Raw genomic sequence first — 22,319 nt, 5'->3', positions numbered from 1 at the left:
TAATAAGATAACAATTTTAACTCCTGTTAAAATTTACGTACCTGAGTGACACCATGTTTCCGAGCTCTGCTGGTAAACTGCGAATTTTATTAGAGGACAGGTCCAGATATACCAGATTGTGAAGCTTGGCAATGTCTGAAGGAATACGGGATAAGGAATTGTCACTGAGATGCAAAGCTGTCAAATGGGTCAGCGTCCACAATGACGAACTCAAGCTTCTCACTTTCCCTGTGGAAGGAAGGTACAAAAGAAAATAGAACATTTAAAACATACAGGTTTAGTAATAAGTATACATTTTCTAAGTATGTATGGGGTGGGAGGGGGACGACTTGAGGGAGAACTTTGGGTTTTGTTGTGTTTTTTATTATTACTATTTTATTCAATGAAAAATCCATTAATCACCAGTTCTACAGATCAAAAAAATTCAGCAATGCATAACAGAATGTCAGGTGTTGCCAGGGATGCTTAGGTTGTTTTTTTCCAACCCATACCTCAGGTTTAAACACCTGTGTTCCTCGAGTTTCATAAAAAACAAGACATATTTACTAACTGACCATTAATTCAATAATTAGCAGAGCTATAAGAAACAGGTTTTTTTTCAATTATAGTTTATGTTTGAGATGAAAGATGCTTCTTTGGTTTGCCCCTTATTTCTGTGCAACATCTTTCAAACCAAAAAATCTTTATTCTATGGCATTAATCCAGCCAAGAACAGATAGAAGCACTATATTTAGGGTGACTAAAAAGCTTAGTTGAGAACATGGATTTCCATCTGGCATTCAACTAAAAGCTGCATAAACTATTGCCAGATATTTAAAAAAAACGGCAAGATTTTTGTATAAACTGAAGGGTGGAAACATGGATTTGTGTGACAGAATCAAGATTTTTACATCGCCGCATGCAAGGAATGTGAGATATCATCAGAAGGTTTCAAAACATTTCTTCTCTCCAAGATATTTCCCCGCCCCCTCCCCCCAGGAATGGCTCCTTTTTTATCTACAGAAGTCACCTCACTGCACTTCTAAAAGCGTTAGAAGGAGAGCACCAACACCAGTTTGTCCAAGGCCAAAAGTTACTTGCGACAGACTTTGAAAACCCATCATGACTCACCAATATTAAGAACAGTCTAATATTATACCACCATATACACATTATAATTCCTTTCCTTAAATGATTTTCTTCAAAATAAAAGAAGTCATATTTAGTGCCTGGGGAAAGCTCCGCTGATACACGTGTGTACCTGGGACTCAGCCCCTGGTAACAAAAGGTTTAATACAGGTTTCATTTCCAGTGAGCTATAAGAAAGTGAGCAGCATAAAAAAGCCCGCAGTGGAAAAGCTCAGTGATTTAAATGAGAGCAGTTCAAACGTTTGTGGCTTTCTGTATTAGATGACCGAGTATTTTGCAAGGAAAAGACAGCGTGAACATCAACGAAACAAAAATATTGTCCCATTTTATTTTGCAAGGCAAACTCATACAGTTCTTAAAGGATTCATGCTACTGTAGTGCTCATTAAGAAATCTTTTGAAAGGTTTTAAGGGCAAATCAGTAGTTCTTTGCATTTTTAAAATTGAATTAACACCTCTTTCCCCACAGACAATGCAAACAGGTGACTGATCAAAGAAACCCTTGTAGCTGAAAGGATTTCCAGTCAGCATCACTGATCCATCCTCCCCACTACCTGCACCTGTCTCAGCTGGAATCAGCCTGTAGCGAGATTACCAGGCATGAAAGCAAAGAGCCATCACTTAATGCATCTCCTTATGCCGAGACAGCAGATGTCCAAGTGGATATCCAAGCCTAATGCTGATGTATAACGCTGATTCCTGGAGCAGCATTTCACTAGGTTTCTGCATCTGTAACCTTCAAGTAAAGAATGCTATTCACACGTTAAGGCACGTGGCACTTGAAGCAAGACACAGATTCAATGATCTGGATGGAAAGACTTTTTACAATTCAAAGAACTCTCTTTGTACCCCTCCTTCCCTACATTTCTCTACTGGACAGTCATTGAGAAAAACCACATAGCCATTTTTGCCGTCTCTTCAAGAACCTCCATATTTAAGCAAAATTTCAGCCTAAATTTACATCATCACAAAGTAATTTTTAAGTTCTTAAAATATCTGCTTGAATTTCCTTGTAAACACACCTTATGTAGGAAAATCAGAATTTACTCCACAAATCAAGAGAGAGTGGTGTCCCACACCAGCTGGAATTCATGTTTATGGATTCTGAGTATTATCTTCTTTTCAGGAAAACATCCAAAAGTCAAACTGTGCTAGCTCAAAGCTAGCACAGTTCTTGGAGGAACTTTTTCATCTTGTTCATAATTTTTTTTTAAAATCTCAAGAACAGAGCAAAGACTTAAAACTGCTTTTAAACTGAAAACATCTGCTTCGATGGAAACTGTACTGTCATGGACCAATACAACGCTGTTGTGACATTACTTAAAGTAACAGCATGTGTCTATGTGTCGTCCCCAGCTTCACCCTCTTGACAAATGAGAGTTCATCACTCAGGACCACTCCTCAGTTTCTTACCACTTATTTCCAACTCTGCCCAGTGTGATTTCTTTCCGTTGGCTGCTTCCTCTGAGGACATAATTGTGTACATCCTCCGTGGATCAGGTGGATCGTACTTTTCCTTGGGCATTCCTGTTGAGACAAAAAAGAAAAATAATTAATTAAGATATTATATACTGAGAATTCTTTAAAAGGTAATTTCCATTTCAGTTAAATTTCGTATTGGATGTTTGCTCTAAATACTTTTCAAAACTTCACATTAAGATAACGCGTGCCCATTTACAAACTTCACTGAGTGGGAAAGACTGCTATAAAATAGAACACCACAGATGCCTGATGCTCCTAAAATGGCAGACGATGGCCTAACCTCCACCCAATAATTTAACAAAATCTGTAGACTGACGCAAACATTGTGTCCTGCCGCCTTTCATGGGTATGTCACTGTGTCCTTCAAATGAATGCATCCTACTGCAGGCTCTTGGTTCTTCGACAGTGACACTCCAAAAAGCGATGATCACCACCACCTGATTCTCCCTCGGACAAACTATAAAGAAAGCACTTGCTAATAACCTTGACTACCTATCAGTTCCAGGTTTACCGCAATTCTCAACTCTTCACACAATTCAGCATCCAAGAGGAGAATTAAGGTTTCAAAAAGATCCTCAATTCTTTAAAGGCTGCAAAACTACAGCTTTTAATCCAAGCCTCATTCCACTCTTTTCAATCTGAAAACATTGTACCCAAGGTAGACATTTCTATCACTTTCTTCAGCCAGGTGTTTAACACTGAAATTTAAGTCCATTTCTCCCAGTTTCTTTCAGGTCATTCCTGATAACTTTACAAGTAACATTTTTTAATTCCTTATCTCTTTTTACCATACCCCATCATAGACCGTAAGAGACAAGTGGCAAAAATTCCTCTTCAAAACAACGCCTTCCTCTCCAAATAAACCCTCCTCCCAGCTTTCCTGTACACAACGTACTTGTTCTGTTGCACTGCAAAGAGGAGAATGGATTGAAAAAAAAAAAAAGGCATTGCCTCCATACTCTGGTGCCACCATAACCCTCCCTGCACCATGAGCCAGCTCTCCTCTGCCCCAGGAGAAATACACCTGGTTTACAGTCAGTTTAAGAGGAAAACCAGCTTACATAGATTTTAAATAAATAAATCAATACTATAGTAATTTACAAATTAGCCCCATGTTTTCAAGCTATACAGGACTTCCAATATAAATCGCATTTATCACAAATAAGATTAAAGGTTTTGCATTGCCCTACATACATCTAAGAGCTTTCATAGCAAAGATTTTGCCATCTTAAGCTGCCACATCCAAAACACATACAGAAAGGCACAAACAACAATCTATACAATTATTTATATGAAACAGAGAAATTAAACAATGCTGGCTCAAATCACATTTACAAACAGATTACAAGCAATATTATGCAATTATGAAATGGAATACACTACAACAGTACTATAATATTAGCCAAAAACACACCATAAAGAAGCTACACTGGTCAAAATCATGAGCATACCTACCTACCAGGTCTTTTAAGGCTTTCTAATTTTTTCTTATGCTAGACAAAGTGAATACATCAGAAAAGTGTTGTAATTATATAGGGAATAAACAAGGAATCCCTGGTAGTAAATAAGACTTTCAACTAGACTTATTATCTGTTTATTGTATTTACTGGAAAACATTTACTCCACACGTTAAAAAAACCAACATTCCCCCCCCCCTTAACTTTCAGTTAATTATGCATCTTAATTAAAATAAAGCTTTTAGGCACCACACGCTTACTTTAAGCCAACAGCTCTTTTACTAATTCACACTCCTCCTTCCCTTTCCCACTCCCACTACTGGCCAAAAACAGATTTCTGCAGTGAAAAGAAATTCCCCTTTAAAAAGTGAATTGTGGGTAAAAGGATGAGATTATAAATAGCAGCTGGGTGGAGCTCCTTGAAGAATGAAGGCACTTGAGTGCCCAGGGTACTGGAATCATCAAGTGTAACACTTTCTTCTTCAAACTAAGCTAATTAAAGGAGATAAAACTGGATTATAACCCCCGGAAAGGTAAAAGCATAACTTCTCCCTACAATAACTATGCAACTAGTGCAATAATATACAGCAAAGTGATGTATAGAGCATCTCTTCTGAAAGTGCTATATGTAATTATATATAATTCACAAAGACCAATGCCACATAGGAACGCTCCAGTTTGTCAGGAAACATTTGCCTTCCTCAGTCATTTGATGCTTTCTCTTCCTGCGGCTCCCTGAATTAACACATATGTTCCATTTTTCTAGAAATGAAGCAGGTATACTAGAGATGGAAATTTCATTCAGTACAGAAACACGAACGTTCCCCAGAGCACATTCGATCACACGCACTAATTAACAGCCTTGCCCGTACCAGCAGCGTATCGCTCCTCACTACCAGAGGAGGATGACACACTTTTCTCAGTGGGTTTTGTTAATGTGTGTTAAAACAATTAGAGATTTAAGAATCAGAGGCTTTAAAACCGGATCCCAGTGACCCCGCGCTCCCAGTCCATCCATGGCACTACTCTCCCTCTTGTTAAAGTTCTTGCCTCTGATGGTTTTTCCCTTTCTCACTGCTGCATTTCACAGTGGACGATTCTCTGCTGTTTAGGATTAACAGGAGCAAAAAAAAGCAGCAAATGCTCTTGAGCCTCCTGGCTGAAGGAGCTGCTGCTGACCGACAGCATCACAGACATCGAACCAGAACACCAAGGACACCATCACACCAAGCGTTAGCCCATCTCTATCCATCACACACAGCTCAAGATTTCCCAGGAGCCGACGGCAAGGCTAAATTTGGGTCATATTTCACAGGACATCATAAAACACAAGCGCAATACCTGGAACTGCATTTCACAATTTCACAGAACGGAGTAGTTCAAGAAAATCAGTCTCTTCTACAAATCATTGCCTCGCCTCCTTTCTCCACTTCCCCAAACCCAAATTTAGAGCCTGCTGAGATGCTACAGTTAACCATAAAAGCAGAGGCAAACATCGGATTAAGTGATGTAGTTTTGTCAGGCTAAAGCAATTTTAAGTAAAAGCCGTAAAATGGTGTTGAATAACCTTAAAGCCATTGATAACTGCAGCTTTAAGCTATCATGCCGATCATTTTCAAACGAGCGTACACCACCTGTAATTTTCAGTTACACCAACACAGATGGTGGAAAGCCCCACTGACCATCAGGCCATCACCACGTGCAGCAAGGTAGTTGGTAAAGGAGAAAAATCTTTATGAACAAAGATATGACCACGGATGCCCAGAAGACACCCCAGACAATATAAATTTAATGAAGAGGACATTTAAATACATTTGAATGCAAATGAAATTTTTAACTACTACCAGGTTGTTAAAATTGTTATTTAAATAGTTGTAAAAACAGAAGAACTTGAGATTTCAAGAGGAGCCTGGCTGCCCATTCCCACCCTGGGGCACTTGGTCCCAATACAGAATTTACACCTCTTACCCCCAAAAAACTGGGCTAAACCAGGCCGACGAGGTCAAGGGCGCAAAGGGTCTGACACAGGGAATTAGCTCTCGAGTCTGCAGCGTAGAGACAGTTTGAAGCCCATGTTTGCACTGAGGGAAAGGCCAGGGCAAGAGAGAGCAGTGGCACACAAGCCCCTTCAGGGAAAGGTGCAGGGTGAGGACAGTGAGGATCGTAAAGAGAAAAAACCTGAAGGTTGTAAGGTCAAGTGAGGGCAACCTGTTAGAAGAAGGGCTGACAAAGCTGGCTAATACAGCAGGTAGATGATGGAGCACTGGCTCTGGCTTTACTCAGGAGCACTGGAGACAACACCAAATGCTCCCAGGTTGAGGTGCACCTGGACCAAGTGCTGCCTGTCTCCGCAGGTTAAAGCAATGAGTGGGGCCAGGTGGGGAGCCCAGGTTGGGTGATGTTCCAGAGAACTGTCCTAGGCAAAGGACACCATGATTACCAGCAGCCCTGCGCTGTGAAACAGCTGCTCCTCCGCTCCCAAGGAGCACTTATAGCCCAGCACCACTCAGGGCACGATGGCAGGAGGAGCTGGTGGCCTAAAAGAAAAGGAGGTACCTGAAGGCCAACATGCTTTACCTACACTGCCAGCTGGAGAAGAACGAAGAGAGTTTGGCCCATTGCCCCAACAAGACGTTTCAAATGGTAAGTCTCCTAGGCTATAGGTGTCTAGAAGGTGGAAGCTGGGCTATGAGGTAATTAATGTTCCAGGTGACTATGTAAACTACCAATAACTAACACCTCTGAAATGCAGAGATGACAGTGTGGGGAACCTGCTTTGAGGGACAGGACAGGAAAGCCACTGACTTTTTTTTCCTGTCCTTCCCTTCTGCCATTTTTATGAAATTGGAAGATGGTGGGGAGAATTACTTAATCAAAATAGGTAGGTGAGCCATTTTCTTGAGAGCAAGCAGTTAAGGTTTGTTTTTTAAAAAAAAAAAAAAAAAACCAAAAACCAACAAAACCTACCAACAGAAAAAAACATCAGTTCTTCATTTCCTGAGAAGCTTTCTATAATACCACAGATAAGTTAACTCTACTTTAAAACTAAATACATTAGACAACTCCTGTAGGCCAAGCTTACCATCAATCCTTTATAGTATTAACTTTAATATAAACATAGATATCAAATTTGCTATAAAAACTCTCCTAGAAGCATCAGCTTCTTCTATATCAAAACTTATATTAGGCAAAGAAAAAATGGATACTAAAACTTCACAGAAAACAAGGAACAAGTGAGAGCAGCGTGGGTTAATGTTCAGATACAGCTTTATCTGACCCAATCATCTATTCTGAAATAACTATTTCAATACTTACTAAGCAGCATCCACAAATCCCATTTACAAATATGTGAGTGCCTTTAGAAATACCTCAAGGTGACTTTGCTGAAGCATTACAACTCCCCTTCTGAAACTTCTTGACACATGTTGATGACTTCTTTTGACTCTCTTTTTTTCCTCACCTGCTTTACTTGGTATTACTTATCACTAATAAACTGATGTAGATTAGAAGACAGCCAGGAGGGGGAGGTAAACAAAGCAGTGCCACACCTGATCAAGGGCAGAACTACTCAAACTTTTTGCTACTTTAATTAAAAACAGTGAATAAGCTATACAAATCTAGATATAATAAAGTAACAAGATAGTTTAAGTAATTTTCAATTTATTGATGCAGTACAGTACTAGTTACCAAATAAACGACTCTTGCACTGCAGAAAGACAGCAGGATAGAACACAATCTCCTATTAATTATAAACTATTAAGTTGCTCAAAGGTTTCCTAAGAAAATGATACCACATACAGGTGACACTTCTTTCTCTCTCCAAACCCTAATACTGGAAGCTCATCCCAGACCATTCATTCGTAACCTTGTGCCTTTACCCTTGAAACTCTCTTGTATGCAATCCAAAGTTTCATTTCAAAATGGGTTTCAATGACCTTCCCCACAAATAGAAGTGTTTCTCAAATTGACTGATGCATCTTGAATTCGCAGTTAATTTAGGATCCTCCTTGCCTCCCCCCCACCCCCTGCCCCCAGCCACTTGCGCTGTGGTTTTACAGGCATGAAGCGGAACGAAGCTGGTCCTGCTGCAGTTCCTTCCTCCCCAGGACTGTGTATTTCCACTCCGCTCCTGCACCAGCGCTGACTTCTGTCTGGTAACAAAAGGAGCTGGTTAGGAGAATTAAACTGCCCAAAAGCCAAGGGGAAGGAGGAAAAAAAAATTAAAAATTTGAGGAAGCTGAGCTTCCTGTATTATTATTCCTGTACAGCAGTGATGTATGTGTGGATTTGCAGCACAGCTGTTTACGGACCTGGAATCAGAACAGCAGAATTGTCTCTCCAGCCACATCTACCCGAAATCTCCCCTCCCAGAGCAGGAAGCAAAATCTTGCTTCCAACTGCCCTCACCCATGCATCAGTTAAATAGTAACACTGAGCAAAGTCTGAAATCCTAACTGAAGGCAAAGTACGCTGCCTTTTAGATAACTTAAAGTTGTAGCAGTTCTAGCAATGTATAGGCTAATCAGAAATGTTGACTTGCATTTAAAGGGTTAATGGCTACTGTTAGGCTTTATTAGAATGAACAGAAATTGCTAACAGTGACCCTCTTCAAAGGGAACAGGAATACACCTAAAAGATTACTATGCCTTGGAAAAAATTCTTTAAGGTAATTTCATACTAATTTCATAGTGTTGTACTTCAGTTTTTACTATAGAACTTAGACTTGCGCGTTCACACTTCAAAGACTCGCTACCCATTCTTTAAACAAATGCTTTTCCAAAATGAATCAAGGTTACTGCTTTCACCTTCCTGTCGCTGGTGGCACTTTATTCAGCAAGTTACAAATTTCTACGGGAACTTAATTACATTTCAGCTTGAAATACAGGCAAATGAAGCAACAGCCCTGCATAAACGGACACTGTCCCTGGGATGACACGGTGCAACATCTGTCTTTTCACAGAAAAGCACCAGAAGCTTCAAACAGGCTTATGATAAAGGTCAGTCCCTGCAGAATTTACACACTTGACGAACTGAGTCAATGACTGTATTTATCCTCAGCCTACACCACGCACAGGGAACAAACTAGATAGTGATCTTAATACTGAAAAATGATGGAAAAAATATTCATAGGCAAGATACTGCCATGAGGAAAGGAAGCAAGTACGCAATGCATCCCAGCTGGCCCTACAAAGCCTTCTAAATTTCATGGCAGTCTTATTTCTATCAGTGTTATATTTGGAATAGACTAAATTGAAACTTTGGCTTTTTAAAAATAAATGTTAACATACACCCACAGTTCTGGTTTTCCCAAGTATTAGCAGGTATACACCATAATATGGAAGGATACGTGCACCCTGCTATGAAATATAGCTTCTGGTTATATTTTGCTACAATACACAACTGTGCAAGTGGATAAATCGAAGTTCAGAAATGCAGGCGCAAGCCACTACCTGAAAGAAAAAATTTTGAAGGAATTAAAGCTTCCTCAAATTAGAGGAATCCATACTAAAACTACAAATATTTTGATGCTGAATAAACAGAAGTTTGAAGACTTGCCCAGCTATTGAAATACAACCATACATTTAACTTTGTAGGAGTGAACAAGATTGCCCTATTGAAATATACACAAAGAAAACATCAGCGTTGCAAGTAAAGGAAGATATTTATTTTTTTTCCTACTAGTATGCTACTTTTAGGTAAATATTAAGTCTGTTGTGTAAACACCTATTATTTGTTGACTAGTGCAAACACTCTTGGCATTTTATTTTAAAAATGCTGTTCAAGTAATTTTCTTTTTTACAGTAAGTATATAGTATTGAAAAAATAAGACTCAGAAAAATCTGATTGGGAAACAAGCTAAAGGGTAACACCTGAATTTTTCAGAATACATGCTGTGAATTAAGAATTTCCTTTTAGCTAGTGCGGGGAGGGACGGCACGGAGCAGCTGTGTGCACAGGCAGAACCAGAGCAGCCCAGGAATGGCTCCTGAAACACTCCCCACCCCCAAGGGACTCAACTATAACGTGGGAAAGTGTCGAGATCCCTTTAACCCAATTTATAGCATAATGTTGGAATAATCTAAATTAAAAAAATAAAAATGCTGTTGAGTCAACACAAAGCCAACTGGCTCATTCCAAGTGCTTTTTCACTTGGTAGGACCACATTTTAGTGGCTCTTAGCATATTAAGATTTAACGGCTTCATCAGGGAAGTAATGCTGCTTCATCATATTTTGAGGACTTCTAAAACTAGAATTTTACACGACTGCCAATACAAAACCACAAGTTACCCTTCCTCTTTTCCAGGCTTAGATAATGCAGTGGGATGGGAACATGCATCACAACTAGGTAATAATATATATAAGATACCAATTAAGTCAATACTCATTAGTTCATGTGAGTATATCTGGAATATGACTAACTCAGATGAGTTATTTGATTTTTGCATATGTAAGTTCTACTACAGGAAACTCAGAAGATGACAAATGCTTTAATATTCTTTCAAAAAAAATCTATAAAGCTGTAAAAGTTCTGTAAAACCCTTAATCTTGCCAAAACTGACTAAAACGAGACATAAACCTCCCAAAACTCAAGAAAAGCAAAGAATCCTGGTTCAGATCAACTGGGCCACAAACGTTAAAGGATATATTTGCTGATTTCAAATCAGGAAGACTTGATTAGACTACAGAGCTATACATAGGACTAGATCAGGCTTCACATTTTAAGTCCAAAAATCAGTCAATCCGTGTTTTTAAGACAACCATATTATTAAGTTTTGATCTGCAGGTATTTAAAATTTAATTAAGGTTTCTTTGTCCTTCTTAACTACTTGTTCTTGGAAATACAAACTGGCTGGTTACAAGGTGTGTGGTGGGGGTAGGGAGGTTGCCATTTTCCAAAGCTCCACTCCTCCTCCTGCCCAACCTGCCGCCCCTCCACTCACAATCACAATTTCCTATCAAATGAGCAACCTGCAGCCCCACACTTTAATGTTGAATGTACATGTAACCCCCTAAACCTTGGAAGGCCTGAAAGACTTATTTACCATAGTTTCACTAAGGCAAAGAAGCAATTTTCACTTCCATGTTCAGTTGCTATAAAGACCTGTTTGGGTTGAAAAGAGAACTCCAAAATGGTCAGAATACAAGAGGCACAATTCAGCACAGAGGTCCTGGACTCCTCCATCTCTTAGACAGACCTAAAAGATAGATCTGTTTTATCTGGCTCGTGATAAAGAACTCAGATTCACACCCTTTACCCTGCACAACATCTAATGATTAGAAATACTACATTCAAATGTTCTCCGTGTAGCATAGATGTAGTCCAGATGATTAGCATAGTTCTTAATTATCAGCAATCGTATGTAATTATGCCTATAGTAGAAGGCTGCTGTATGCAAAACAAACATTAACGCAAAACCAAATTGCAAAGCAAAGGCTGACCTTTAACTGGTATCCCTAGAAACACTTTAGCTGCCTAATGAGTTCTATACAACATGCAGACTTCTGTATTTTCTATTTTAGTGTAGTCTGAAATGTCAATACATTAAAAGATCAGTCAGGTTCACTAATTACTCTAAGAATTTAGTTGCATTACATAATCATATACTGTACAAATAAGATGGAACTGAAAAGATCAACTTTAAAAGGAAGAGTTCCATCTTAAAACATTTAGCTTCAAGTTTTAAAAATGCAAATAGTCGGTGAGATCAAGGCTTAAAAGCTTCACCTACAAACGTCTTCAGAAAGCTAACGAGAATGGTCTTACACTCCAAAATATTAACACAATACCATCTCTTACTCCACTGGTTGTGTCCAGATGATCACATTTGGCAATTTAGTTATGAGTCTTCACAATATATGGGACACTAATTCTTGTTTACAGTAACTACTGCATCATTTCTTATCTTTGTCTAACTCGGTAAGCTATTCTAAATACTACCACATACAATGTCCCTTACCACATCTTCCTTTATGCATCTGCAGAATAATTACCACTCTTCTGTTGTTGTGGGTAAAAACATAAAGTCATCGCACAAAACTTTCTTCTCTTTCTTAGCCTTGCAGTAGAACATAAAAGACAACCTAGCTATTTTAAACGAAGTCTGGACATGAGCTCATTTTCAGCATTCCGGCTATAGAGCTGAAGGAGAGCTTGACAAGAGATGTCAGTATCCACATCCAAAAATCTTTGCCTTCCTAGAAAAACCAATTTCTAGATGTTTAAATGCTTGTTAATATTAGAGTTGCTAAACTAACTGAAGTTCAGGATGTTACTAAACTCGTTCACACAGCTCACGCTCTACCCATCTAGCCACATCCTGATAGAAGCAACTAGACTATTCATAGAATGTTTTTACTTCAAATTCAACCAACAAGCCTGAGAATGTTGTTCCACAGCCACGCTCTTGCACAGCAAAGCCAGCTTGAAATTTCTTTCCTGTCCTCATATTCCACTTCATCATCCCCCTCTGTCGTGTTGGTGCAGCTGTTTGTGAGACACTGCTGAAAACCAACAATGATACCCAGGTAAGAAATTGGGGTTTATTGCTGGTGGTTTAAAAAAAAAAAAGTACCACCACTCCAGCCGCGACACTGGTTGGTTTTCAGCATTACTCAGACAGTTGTACTGACGTAGATTATGTGGAGTTAATAAGCAACCAATATACCAGCTTTCCAAGTTCTGCCACCGGAGAAATGTCCTGACATACTACACCAGAAGAAACCACGGGGTGATCATGCCTACTGCTCCCTACACAGAAAGCACCTATGCCATCACCAATAATTATTGTAAAAATGGTTCTCAAACCTCCAGAGGTGGATCTTTCATGCTCAGCAAAGCCAGGAGTCCTTTCTAGTTTTAATTATTCCTCACACAGATAACTTGTTCCTAAGAACTCTCATCCCTGAAAATACTTCTCTATTTATAGATCGATTGTGATTAAGGCAGCACTGAAACTCCTCTATCCGAGTCCACAGGACCTTTGCTTTGTCAGGCAAAGCTTGTCAGTTGGGTGGACAACTGCTAAAACTTCTTCAGAAGAATATTAAGAAGTGATAATGGTCAAAGTTGGGCATAAAACATCATAATACTTTTTATTGTTTAGCCATTATGATGCCACCTCCTTGTTCTGACAGGTGATACACATCAGACCACACTCAAACTTATCTGTGTTTTAGTTTAGTTTCAAGCCGTCCTGTCTTTGTAGGTGTCACTTCAACATGGTTTTTGTTCCAAAAAGCACATGAAAGGATCCTTCTGTGAAGCGCAGTCAGTGCTTAAAGATTCCCACTCTGTGAACTTACGTATGCAGAGAGACACTTTTGTGGAGCACCATTTAAGTCAGATCAACTTGCAGCATCCACGTCTCACTCATCAATGTACTCCAAAATAGCTCAGACAGTAAGGCTGCACAGGTTATTTGTGATATACAGATACCAAATTATGGTATATACTACTACTTCTCCTAACTATGGCAAGATGTCGTACCCTAACGACATGAACTATCACGCAGATTTCTTCAGCATGTTCTAGAAACTCCCAGTCTTCAGAGTGAAACTGCTGCCTTGCTAAGGAAAGTAGGGAGCTCTAAGAGCTGAAGGAGGCCTTGGAGATACTGGTATTGTAAAATGGTACAATATCTTTAGGAGAGGCTTAATGTAGGAAGCCGCTTAACTTGCAAAACAAAGGTTGCATATGTTGTGTATCAGGAACGTGAACTAAAACGCTCAAGAGAGCCATCAAAATACCTGGGCTCTGATCACAACATCTTGATGGCAGCCTCAATAACACACCTAATGGCTTTCCCAGGCTAAAAAAAAATAAATATTCCTGCAGAGCTCCATTATAGCATACATAAGAAGCCTAACAGCAAGTATTTTACTTCTAAAGTAAACAACCATGTATATATTTTCTGCTCCTAGTCCCTCCTTGATTCCTTCACTTAAAAAAAGCCCTCTGAGGCATTAACAAAAGGATTCGTGTTGCAGGCTTACAAAAGAGAAAATCTGAGTTGTTGCCAATTTTTTTTTTTTCCAAATGAGCACCATCTTGGAAGTGTAATTAGTAGCTCAAAAGTACATGTTAAGCATTTAAACAGCTTTTTCTACAGGACCTGCCTAAGCATTTGTAAACTCGTAAAGACTTCAACTGCAGAAATTGCTCAATGTAGAATCTGTGAGTGCAGGTCCCCAAGCTTATGCCAAGCTTCCCTGCTGAGTGGACTTCTATGACCCAATTTCAATGCAGGAGCATAAATTATGTCACTTAATACAATGCTAATAATCTTGCAGGATATTGTACAATAATCACACTTCCAAGTGTGAAGCACCAACACTGAAGAGGGAATACAAAACAGATGAAACCCTGCAGTGACTCAGTTTGAGCAATTCATGTATACAGCTTTCAAAATTACACCATGAATAAGTCTAAATTTAGACTGGATTCAATGATGTACCAGTAAAGTATTGTGGCACCAGAAGGCGTGCAAAAATCCCAATATACAAACAGAAAAAAAAAAACAAACCAGATATATTGTATGCAACAGGGCAAGGGTCAACCTCCATCTCATGCACGTAGGACTAAACTCTAGAAGTAGTGTCTGTTGAGATTATTCTTGGGGGGTTTTAAGGTCAGTGGTATTTTTTCAAACTCATCAGACACAACTGAAGCCTTTTAGCACTAGACATTTCTCCTAGCAAAAAGTCCTATGGAAATAAGTGACAATTCTTGTATATTCTGTCAATTCTGAAGGCATCTTCACTGATAAAGATACACTCTATGCACAATCCTCACTTAACGTGGCCCCACTTGGGCCAGGGATGTAATGTTACGGACTGCACATATACATGTGTACAGCCAAAACTGCATGACAAAACAAGAGAATAATTTTAAACCTCAATATTCTGTTAACGAACAGAACCAGGGCCTCTGCAGCAGGTGCTGCACAACTGGACGGCGGAATTCTGGTTCACCAGCCAGCTGCCTGTGCACAGTGGTGATCCAAATAATAAGATACACTGTGCTAGAAACAAAAATACTTAGCTTTCTGATGACTGATTAACAGGACCATTTTTATGTACGCTGCCATGCTTTAAAAAAATAGTTGTCAGTTGGGAAACAATTTTTAGTTTGCTCAATCTTGGGAGTGCTCTACCTCATCTTAAAAACAGTGTTTTCCATCACGAACACTGCACTTGCTTAGAAGAACGTCTTCCTAATATCTAGTACAGCCTGACCCTAAAGATTTTTACCTTGAAAGGTACCACACTTGTGGTACCACTTTGTGACCCTTCGTAGCATGTTTTCAAGTCTTCATATATAAAATGTCAAAAGTATTTACCTGCCCATGCAGTATTACAGTCTCATCTATCTTTATATTTCAGTTCTTCCTCTAAAATTCAAGCAAAGTGAACGGCCTGAACACATCAAGACTGTATTCAGAGTTCAACTTCAAAATGCAAACAGAAAAGAGATGCATGGTAGTATCCTTTTTATAAATGGACTGATCCAAGCGATTCAGGTGAAAAGTGAACAAAGAGTTAATCCAAATGCGAAGGGCTGCATTTCAGTAATAGCATGAATAAACCCCCACAGAAGGCTTCATTGCTAGCAGCAAACTCCACAGAGTCCAGATGAACCAGCAGGAAGAACAGAGGGCGGATAATCCTGTAAAATTACCCCAGTGGAAATGTTGATAAATTCCCAATTACGAGACCTGCTCTAGAATGAAAAAAAAATGCGAGATACAATACAATTACCAGTCAACGCTTGCACATCTTTGTATTTAAGCCAGACAAATACCACAGGTATTTCTTAATCCCTTGAATTTTGAATTAGTTACCCATTGTGGTGAAATCTAGATTAAGAAAATAAGCCCCAGAAATCAAACGAAAAAACCAGCAGATCTGCAACTCTGGTTACAAAGCAAATACCCGCCTGTGAAGTTATATTTCCAGTAATACAATTTTCTACGCATTTGTGGAAACACAGATATCTGTATTAAAGTAAAACACAACAAACCCCCTGTTTTACTGTATTTGTTCTGAATATATTTCTTGCATTACACAAAGTATTACTGTATTTGTTCTGAAGATGTATCTTGTATTACACAAAGCAAAGTAGGTTTCATATGAATTTTTAATGTTTGTGGAAAAACTGCTGATAAAATACGCGTTCACAATATACTTGTATATCAAGACAGAGACAGGTGTATAGATATGTGCTTTTCTAAAGCCTTGGCTGATCCCAGGTTTAAAATTCTCTATAGAACTGTAAACGAGGGAAGCTGCCCTGCAGGGACGATGGCAGACCGTGGTGTCCAGGAGCTACCACCCCCCTCTCCTCCAGGCCACGTCCTGCACCCAGCTCAGGTGCTCAGTCCCTCTACACCTGCCCGAGACCAACACGCGCAACTAAAAAAATCCCCTCCTAATCAGCTCAATTAGAGAGTAATTGCCGTCCGCACCGCAGTTTCTCTGCCCCCCCGGGGCCCGCCCGCCCCAATTCCCCTCTGTTTATCCCTGCATGCGCCTGGCCCCCGGCCTCACGTGCCGGCGCGCGGCCCGCCCCCCCGCGCCCTCCTATTGGCCGCCGGGGCTGCCAATCACTCCCCCGCTCCGGTCTCGCCGTTTCCCTCCGCCGGAACGAGCCAGGGCCGCTCCGGGCCCCGGCGAGGCCGCGGCTGCCGGCGGGGCGGAGCGCAGCGCAGCGCAGCGGGGCGGGCGGGTCCCGGCGGCCCCAGAGGGGCGCTCCGCTGACAGGCAGCGCTGCCGGCCCTCGGTACGCGCCCCGGCAGGCACGGCGGCCTCCGGGGAGGCGACGGCGCTGGGGGGGGAAGCCGTGCGCTGAGGCTGGACGGGCAATTACCAGATTGATGTCATTTCCCTCTGCCTTTGTTTAATTATTTTAAACTCAATTGCACAGCGAATAAAAAAAAAAAATAAAAAAAACAACACCCCCCCACCCCCCCAACCAACAACAACAAAAAAAACAACTTCAGGCTTCCAGATGCCATTATACTAATTTCGCTTAATTGCCTTCCCGATGCAAATGCGCCCGGGCTCCTTGCGCGGCGCCGCCCGGCCCGGCTCCCTCCCGCACACCGGGTGGGTGTTTACCGGCCTCCGGCGGCGGAGCCCCCCTTTTCCCCGCCTTCATACCAGACATTTCCCCCCCCCCCCCCCCGCCTCCTTCCCCGGGGCCGCGGAGCCTCCTCCCGGGGGCGTCCCCGCAGCAACAACCGCCCGGGGCCCAGCGCTTCTTCCCCCCCCCGGCGGAGCCACCTCACGCCCAGAGGGGCCTGTCCCCCCCTTCCCCCATGACACCCCCAAACCACACGGTGCGGCCTGTCCCCCCCCCTCCATGACACCCCCAAACTCTGAGGGAAACTCCCCCCCACACACACAGCGGTACACCCCCCCCCCGGCGTAAGTACTGCTTCCCTCCCCACCACCCCCCCCAAAATGAGAGAAACCCCCCCCCTTTCCCCAAATTTCCCCTCCCCCCGCCCCTACCTGTGGCTGCAGCATCCCCGTCCCCCCGCCGCCCTCGCTCCGCCGCCTGCCTGGCTCTTTGTTTCCTGCCGCGGGCCGGACGGGAGAGCGGCTCCCCCCCGCCTCCTCCTCCTCACACTCATTGAAAGCAAACAAGCATCATGGCGGCGCTGGCGGCGGCGGCGGCTGCGGGCGGGCCGGCCCTCCTCCTCCTCCTCCTCCTCCTCCTCCTCCTCCTCCTTTCCCTCCGCCCCTCCTGCCCAGGCCGCCCGCACTCCGCGCACGCTCCGCGGCCGCGGAGCGTGCGCGGAGTGCGGGCGGCCTGGGCAGGAGGCCGCGGCGACCTCAGGGCTACCCTGAGGTGGGGGGGGACAGAGGGGCCGTGTGGGTGGTAAATGGCGTTTGGAGCTGGGTTTTGGGGTGTCCCCGTAGGAATCGCGGGGGGGAAAGGCGGAGAAGTGGGTGACGGTGTCAGCCGCCTCGCAAAAAAACCCCCGTGGAAATGGGGCGTCGCGGGGGTGTGGGGGGGAAACGGTTTCTAGCAGGAGCGCGGGACGGCTAGTTAAAATAGTGGCTGGTGAGCCTGATTGAAATAGTCACTCTTTTTTGAAAAAAAAAAAAAAAAAAACAAACCCACAAAAAAACCCAAACCAAAACTTTAAATTCTCCTGCAGAACTCCGAATCGGGAGCTCAAACTGGCAGAGGATGCGCTCGGGCGAAACGTGGATGGTGCGCTGAGCGCTTTTTTAGGGAAGAGGGTATCTTTTAGTACTTCATAGCAAAATAGCGCCCCGGATCCTTTGCTGTGACATTTTGCACAAACAGCGTTTACGGTGGAATGGCCACCAGCATGGCCATCAGCACCTTTGTGAAACTCGGGTTACGGTTCACATCGTTTTGTCCCTTGAACCAATTAATGGACGCATCCCCAAGATATTTGGGAAAATAAGGGACAATCTTGTAAAGTGTTGTTATTACTGCCCCTGTGCAACAAGACTTTACAGTAAGACAAGAGTTGCTAGGGGTGGTGATGGTGGAGAAGTGCCATCCGTGGTGTGTTACTGGCCAAAATTGTAAATAATGACTTCCAAATGAAGAATTTCCTCTGATTTTCGGAGAGTTAAAATGTTCAAACAGTGGTGATGTGGCGGCAAACGTGTGCTTGGTACGTACCACTTCATCAAAAGGAATAGTAAAGAAAAAGACGTTATCCCAGATACACAACCTGATTCCTGAACTGGGAAAGCTGAGAAAGAATTGAAGGCTCATCTCTTTAGGTATAACTGGATGTGTAGCTGGACGTAAATGGCACTGACCTTGTGCAACAAGACATTCTCTTTTCATGGAATTGTAGAATCACAGAATGGTTAGAGTTGGAAGGGACCTTAAATATCATCTAGTCCCACGCCCCTGCCCTGGGCAGGGACACCTCCCACCAGCCCAGGTTGCTCCAAGCCCCGTCCAGCCTGGCCTTGAACCCCTCCAGGGATGGGGCAGCCACAGCTTCTCTGGGCAACCTGGGCCAGGGGCTCACCGCCCTCACGGAAACTGAACATGATTTAAAACAGGATGGTACCTGGTCGTGCTTCTGAGGAACACCGACAACAGTGACCATCAAGACCAGTGCTTTGAAAAACATGGCACGCTGTGTACCAAAGCCGATCACAGAACATCCTCCATTGAAAGGCTGAGCCCTTTGGCACTTTGTTGGAAATAATCCTACTATACTTCAGATTTCTGTTCAACCTTGTCATATGGCGTATCTGAAATGCTCTTGGATGATAAACTATCTCCTCGCCGCATGGCGCAGTCCTGTGCTAGAGATATCTGAGCTCGCTCCGATATGGGATGCGGCACAGCTCTGGCAGAAGCTCTGTATCTGCTTCCCAGGCTTGGCTGGCTCTGGAGGGCTGACAGTCATTCAGAACGAACTCGAGTAGCTCTGCATGTCATTCCCCTGCGCTGCGGGTCTGTTCTTTCCGATAACCAGCTGTCCCGCACATTCTTCAGTTAATACTTTCTAGGTCAGATATGGCCTCAATAGACTATATCATTTCGCTCAGAGCCAATTCTCCAAAAGCAGTAGGAAAGTCTTTGAATACGTTGCAGGATTTTCCAAAAATTGCTGCTCAGCAAAGAAAATTCAGCTGATCACAAGTCTCGAAAAATGCTTGCAGGGAAACTTCATTCCTCGGGGATGAGTGCTGGGGTAATATTACGGTAGACTTGGAAAGGTCTGCTGGTGAGGGCCTTCGCTGCAAGTGGAGCACAAATGGCAGAAAATACTAGTAATTCTCAAATAACTGAGATAAACATTAGAGGAAATAATTTAAAAGCAATTAAAAAATAATTCTGTGTTGTTGCCCCTTCCATAAACTTACAGGAGATCCCAGCAATTTGGCACATTTCAAGTTAATTAACTTTCTGATAACTTTGCAGGTTATTTATAAAAACAGCAACAATATTTGAAGAATCTAATGTTATGGCCTTTTATGTCAACAATTTTTCTTTGAACTGCCAGCTTGCCTGTGTGGTTTGAAACAACAGAACGAAGTAAAAACAGGTATGTGGGTGGGTTTTTTTTAGAAACTGTTATGCTCCACTGAATTTCCTGTGCAGAAGTGCTGCGGCTCATCTGTACGTATGATTAACTTTTGCTCCCTGTAAGTGTTATCAGACCTGTAACCAGGCAAACAGCGGAGCAGATGGCCAGTGCCAGTATCGGTGTTTCTGGTCTGGGTGCTTAATGAGATCTGAGAGTGTAATATGAGCCTCTCTCATTTTGTCTGTCTCGCATGGCAGATATACTTGGTGCAAGCGCTCTTGTTGCTCAAGGTCACAGATTCATCAATCAAAAAAGAGCCTTTTCCATTAATCTTTTACCTGCCCATGGCAGTTTCCATACGTCTCAGGAGCTGCCATGTGGCACGGAGTGTCGTTGTCCTGAGTTTGGGACAGTACTGCCGTGAAAGACAATTAGATTAGAGCAGAAATTAGTCACTTTTTAAAACACAATGTTAAATTTACCATACTCTGAGCTTAAGTTTTCATTCCTTAGCCCTAAAACAGAAATACCTATTTGTGCTGTGGAATAAGGCTCCAGTTGGGCCAAACCTTGCTTGTGACACACAACCATGTGTCCCACAAAACGAAGGTGAAAGCTAAACAACCTTCCTGACCTTATACCTGGAGCCAGAAGTATTTGTTGTGAGTAATTTAGAAACTCGTAGCACCGCTGCCCTCTCCCCTTTTCATGCCGGCATCCCAGGCCGGAGCTGGGGAGGGCACCTGGGAGGACTTGGGGACTCGGTCCATCTCACCAGCGCTCACAGCTTGTTTGAGGTCCTGTTGCCTCCATGCACTGACAGAGGGATGTGAAACTTGTGGTAGAGAGTTGCCTTTTTGGCTGAGCTGTGGTGCTTTTTGCTTCGTTTAAATCACCAAATTTGGTGAAGCTGTGCTCTTTGGAAATATCTATATACAGTTGTACAGTAGAGGCTTGTATGACTTCTAAATTCTTTGTCGTAAAAGATGTCTCCTTCATGCTGCACGGCTCATATGTGATGGGTGAGCTGAAGAGACATCGCCCCATCCGGAGAGAGAGCAGGTACAGAGCTGTCGTGGCTTGTGAAAGCTCTCATGTCTGGGGCTGCAGAAGAGGCGAACATGGCAAGGCTCGGTGCTCTCCATTCCCCCGCTTTCTGTGCCCAGGAAATGTGAAAAAAAACCAATGCAACTGGAGGCAAGAAATGAAGCAGGGGAGGAGAGCAGGGTTATGGCAAAACAGGGGAGATAATGAGGAGGAAAGATGGGAGTAACTGGGAGGAGGAGAGGGATCCCAAACTGGAGGGCAGAGTTCAATTATGGTCAACATTTCCAATCTGTCCAGGTAGAGAGAGAGGGATCCGAACTGCAGGATAGCTTCCATGGCTATGGAGATCAGTGGGACCACTGCTCTGAAGATGGGGTATTCCTAAAATGACAGGTACTCTGAAAAATGAGGACTAGGAGCACTCATATTGCACATCTGAAATCATTGCATGCTTAATGACTTCAGCCTTGTGTTTTATGGCCTGTTCTCCATCTACTGGGTGAATGTAAGAGCATCTTCTGTCACAGTTGGATAGTAAAGATAAATCTTTGATGTTTATTGAGCATTAAAACTACAGTGAAAGCCCCATACAAAAAGCATTGAGGCAATTAATATTCCTGCTTTCCTCTGCATGGAATGAAGTTCACTAGTTTCCAAAAGACTTGTATGTAAAAAGATAATTGAAAACTCTCCTTATGCATATCCGCAACAGAGCTGAATTAAGGAATTTTAATCCTGGGATGGCACAATTTGTAGGTGAGGGCTTTGAAGCCTTAGTGTTACTTTAGTATGCATTGTTATACAAAAATGGTCTAAGTACTTGAAGTTGAATATTATCAAAAGCTTGCTTCCTAGAAATACCTGCATTTAGTATGAAGACTGCCATAGTGAGAGAAGAATTTTTAACTCCTTTTTGCCTACTACTTAACGCTGCTACCACCTTAGGTGCTTGTATGCCATGTTTAGATGACTGTTATAATTATTTAGATATTTGATCTGTTTTCAGGATTGTAACAGTTCAAAATGTGTATTGAAACTTGTTCTCTACCACAAGCTTGCAGGTCTATGGAGCATTTAATCATTAATATTTTCTAGTGTGTGCATTTGTGCTATACTGTAGTTGTGAAGTAATAGATCTAAGAATACCATAATTCTTACTTGTCCTAAT

The 22,319-nt window shown here is 42.3% G+C and overlaps 1 protein-coding gene across 4 annotated transcripts in view; it reads right to left on the bottom strand.

Moving 5' to 3' along the window:
* The window catches only part of CNOT6 (CCR4-NOT transcription complex subunit 6), a 32,575-nt gene extending 14,807 nt beyond the window's left edge, over nt 1-17,768 (bottom strand). For 2 of the 4 annotated variants that reach the window (XM_063349057.1, XM_063349060.1), the window contains exons 1-3: nt 17,580-17,768; nt 2,541-2,654; nt 42-228 (exon numbers count right to left, since the gene is read on the bottom strand). In XM_063349057.1, coding sequence (XP_063205127.1) covers nt 42-228; nt 2,541-2,652 — 299 coding nt within the window. In that variant the 5' untranslated portion in view covers nt 2,653-2,654; nt 17,580-17,768. Of the gene's footprint in view, nt 1-41; nt 229-2,540; nt 2,655-8,122; nt 8,145-15,406; nt 15,712-17,579 lie in introns of those variants that run through there. The other 2 variants (XM_063349058.1, XM_063349059.1) reach the window with 2 other exon arrangements.
* Between the last annotated feature and the right edge of the window lie 4,551 nt (nt 17,769-22,319).

This window comes from Chroicocephalus ridibundus, chromosome 11 (assembly GCF_963924245.1).
Source record: "Chroicocephalus ridibundus chromosome 11, bChrRid1.1, whole genome shotgun sequence".
Classification (NCBI taxonomy): domain Eukaryota; kingdom Metazoa; phylum Chordata; class Aves; order Charadriiformes; family Laridae; genus Chroicocephalus; species Chroicocephalus ridibundus.
Note: the sequence above shows the minus strand (reverse complement) of the source record. Positions and strands in the feature narration are given on the sequence as shown.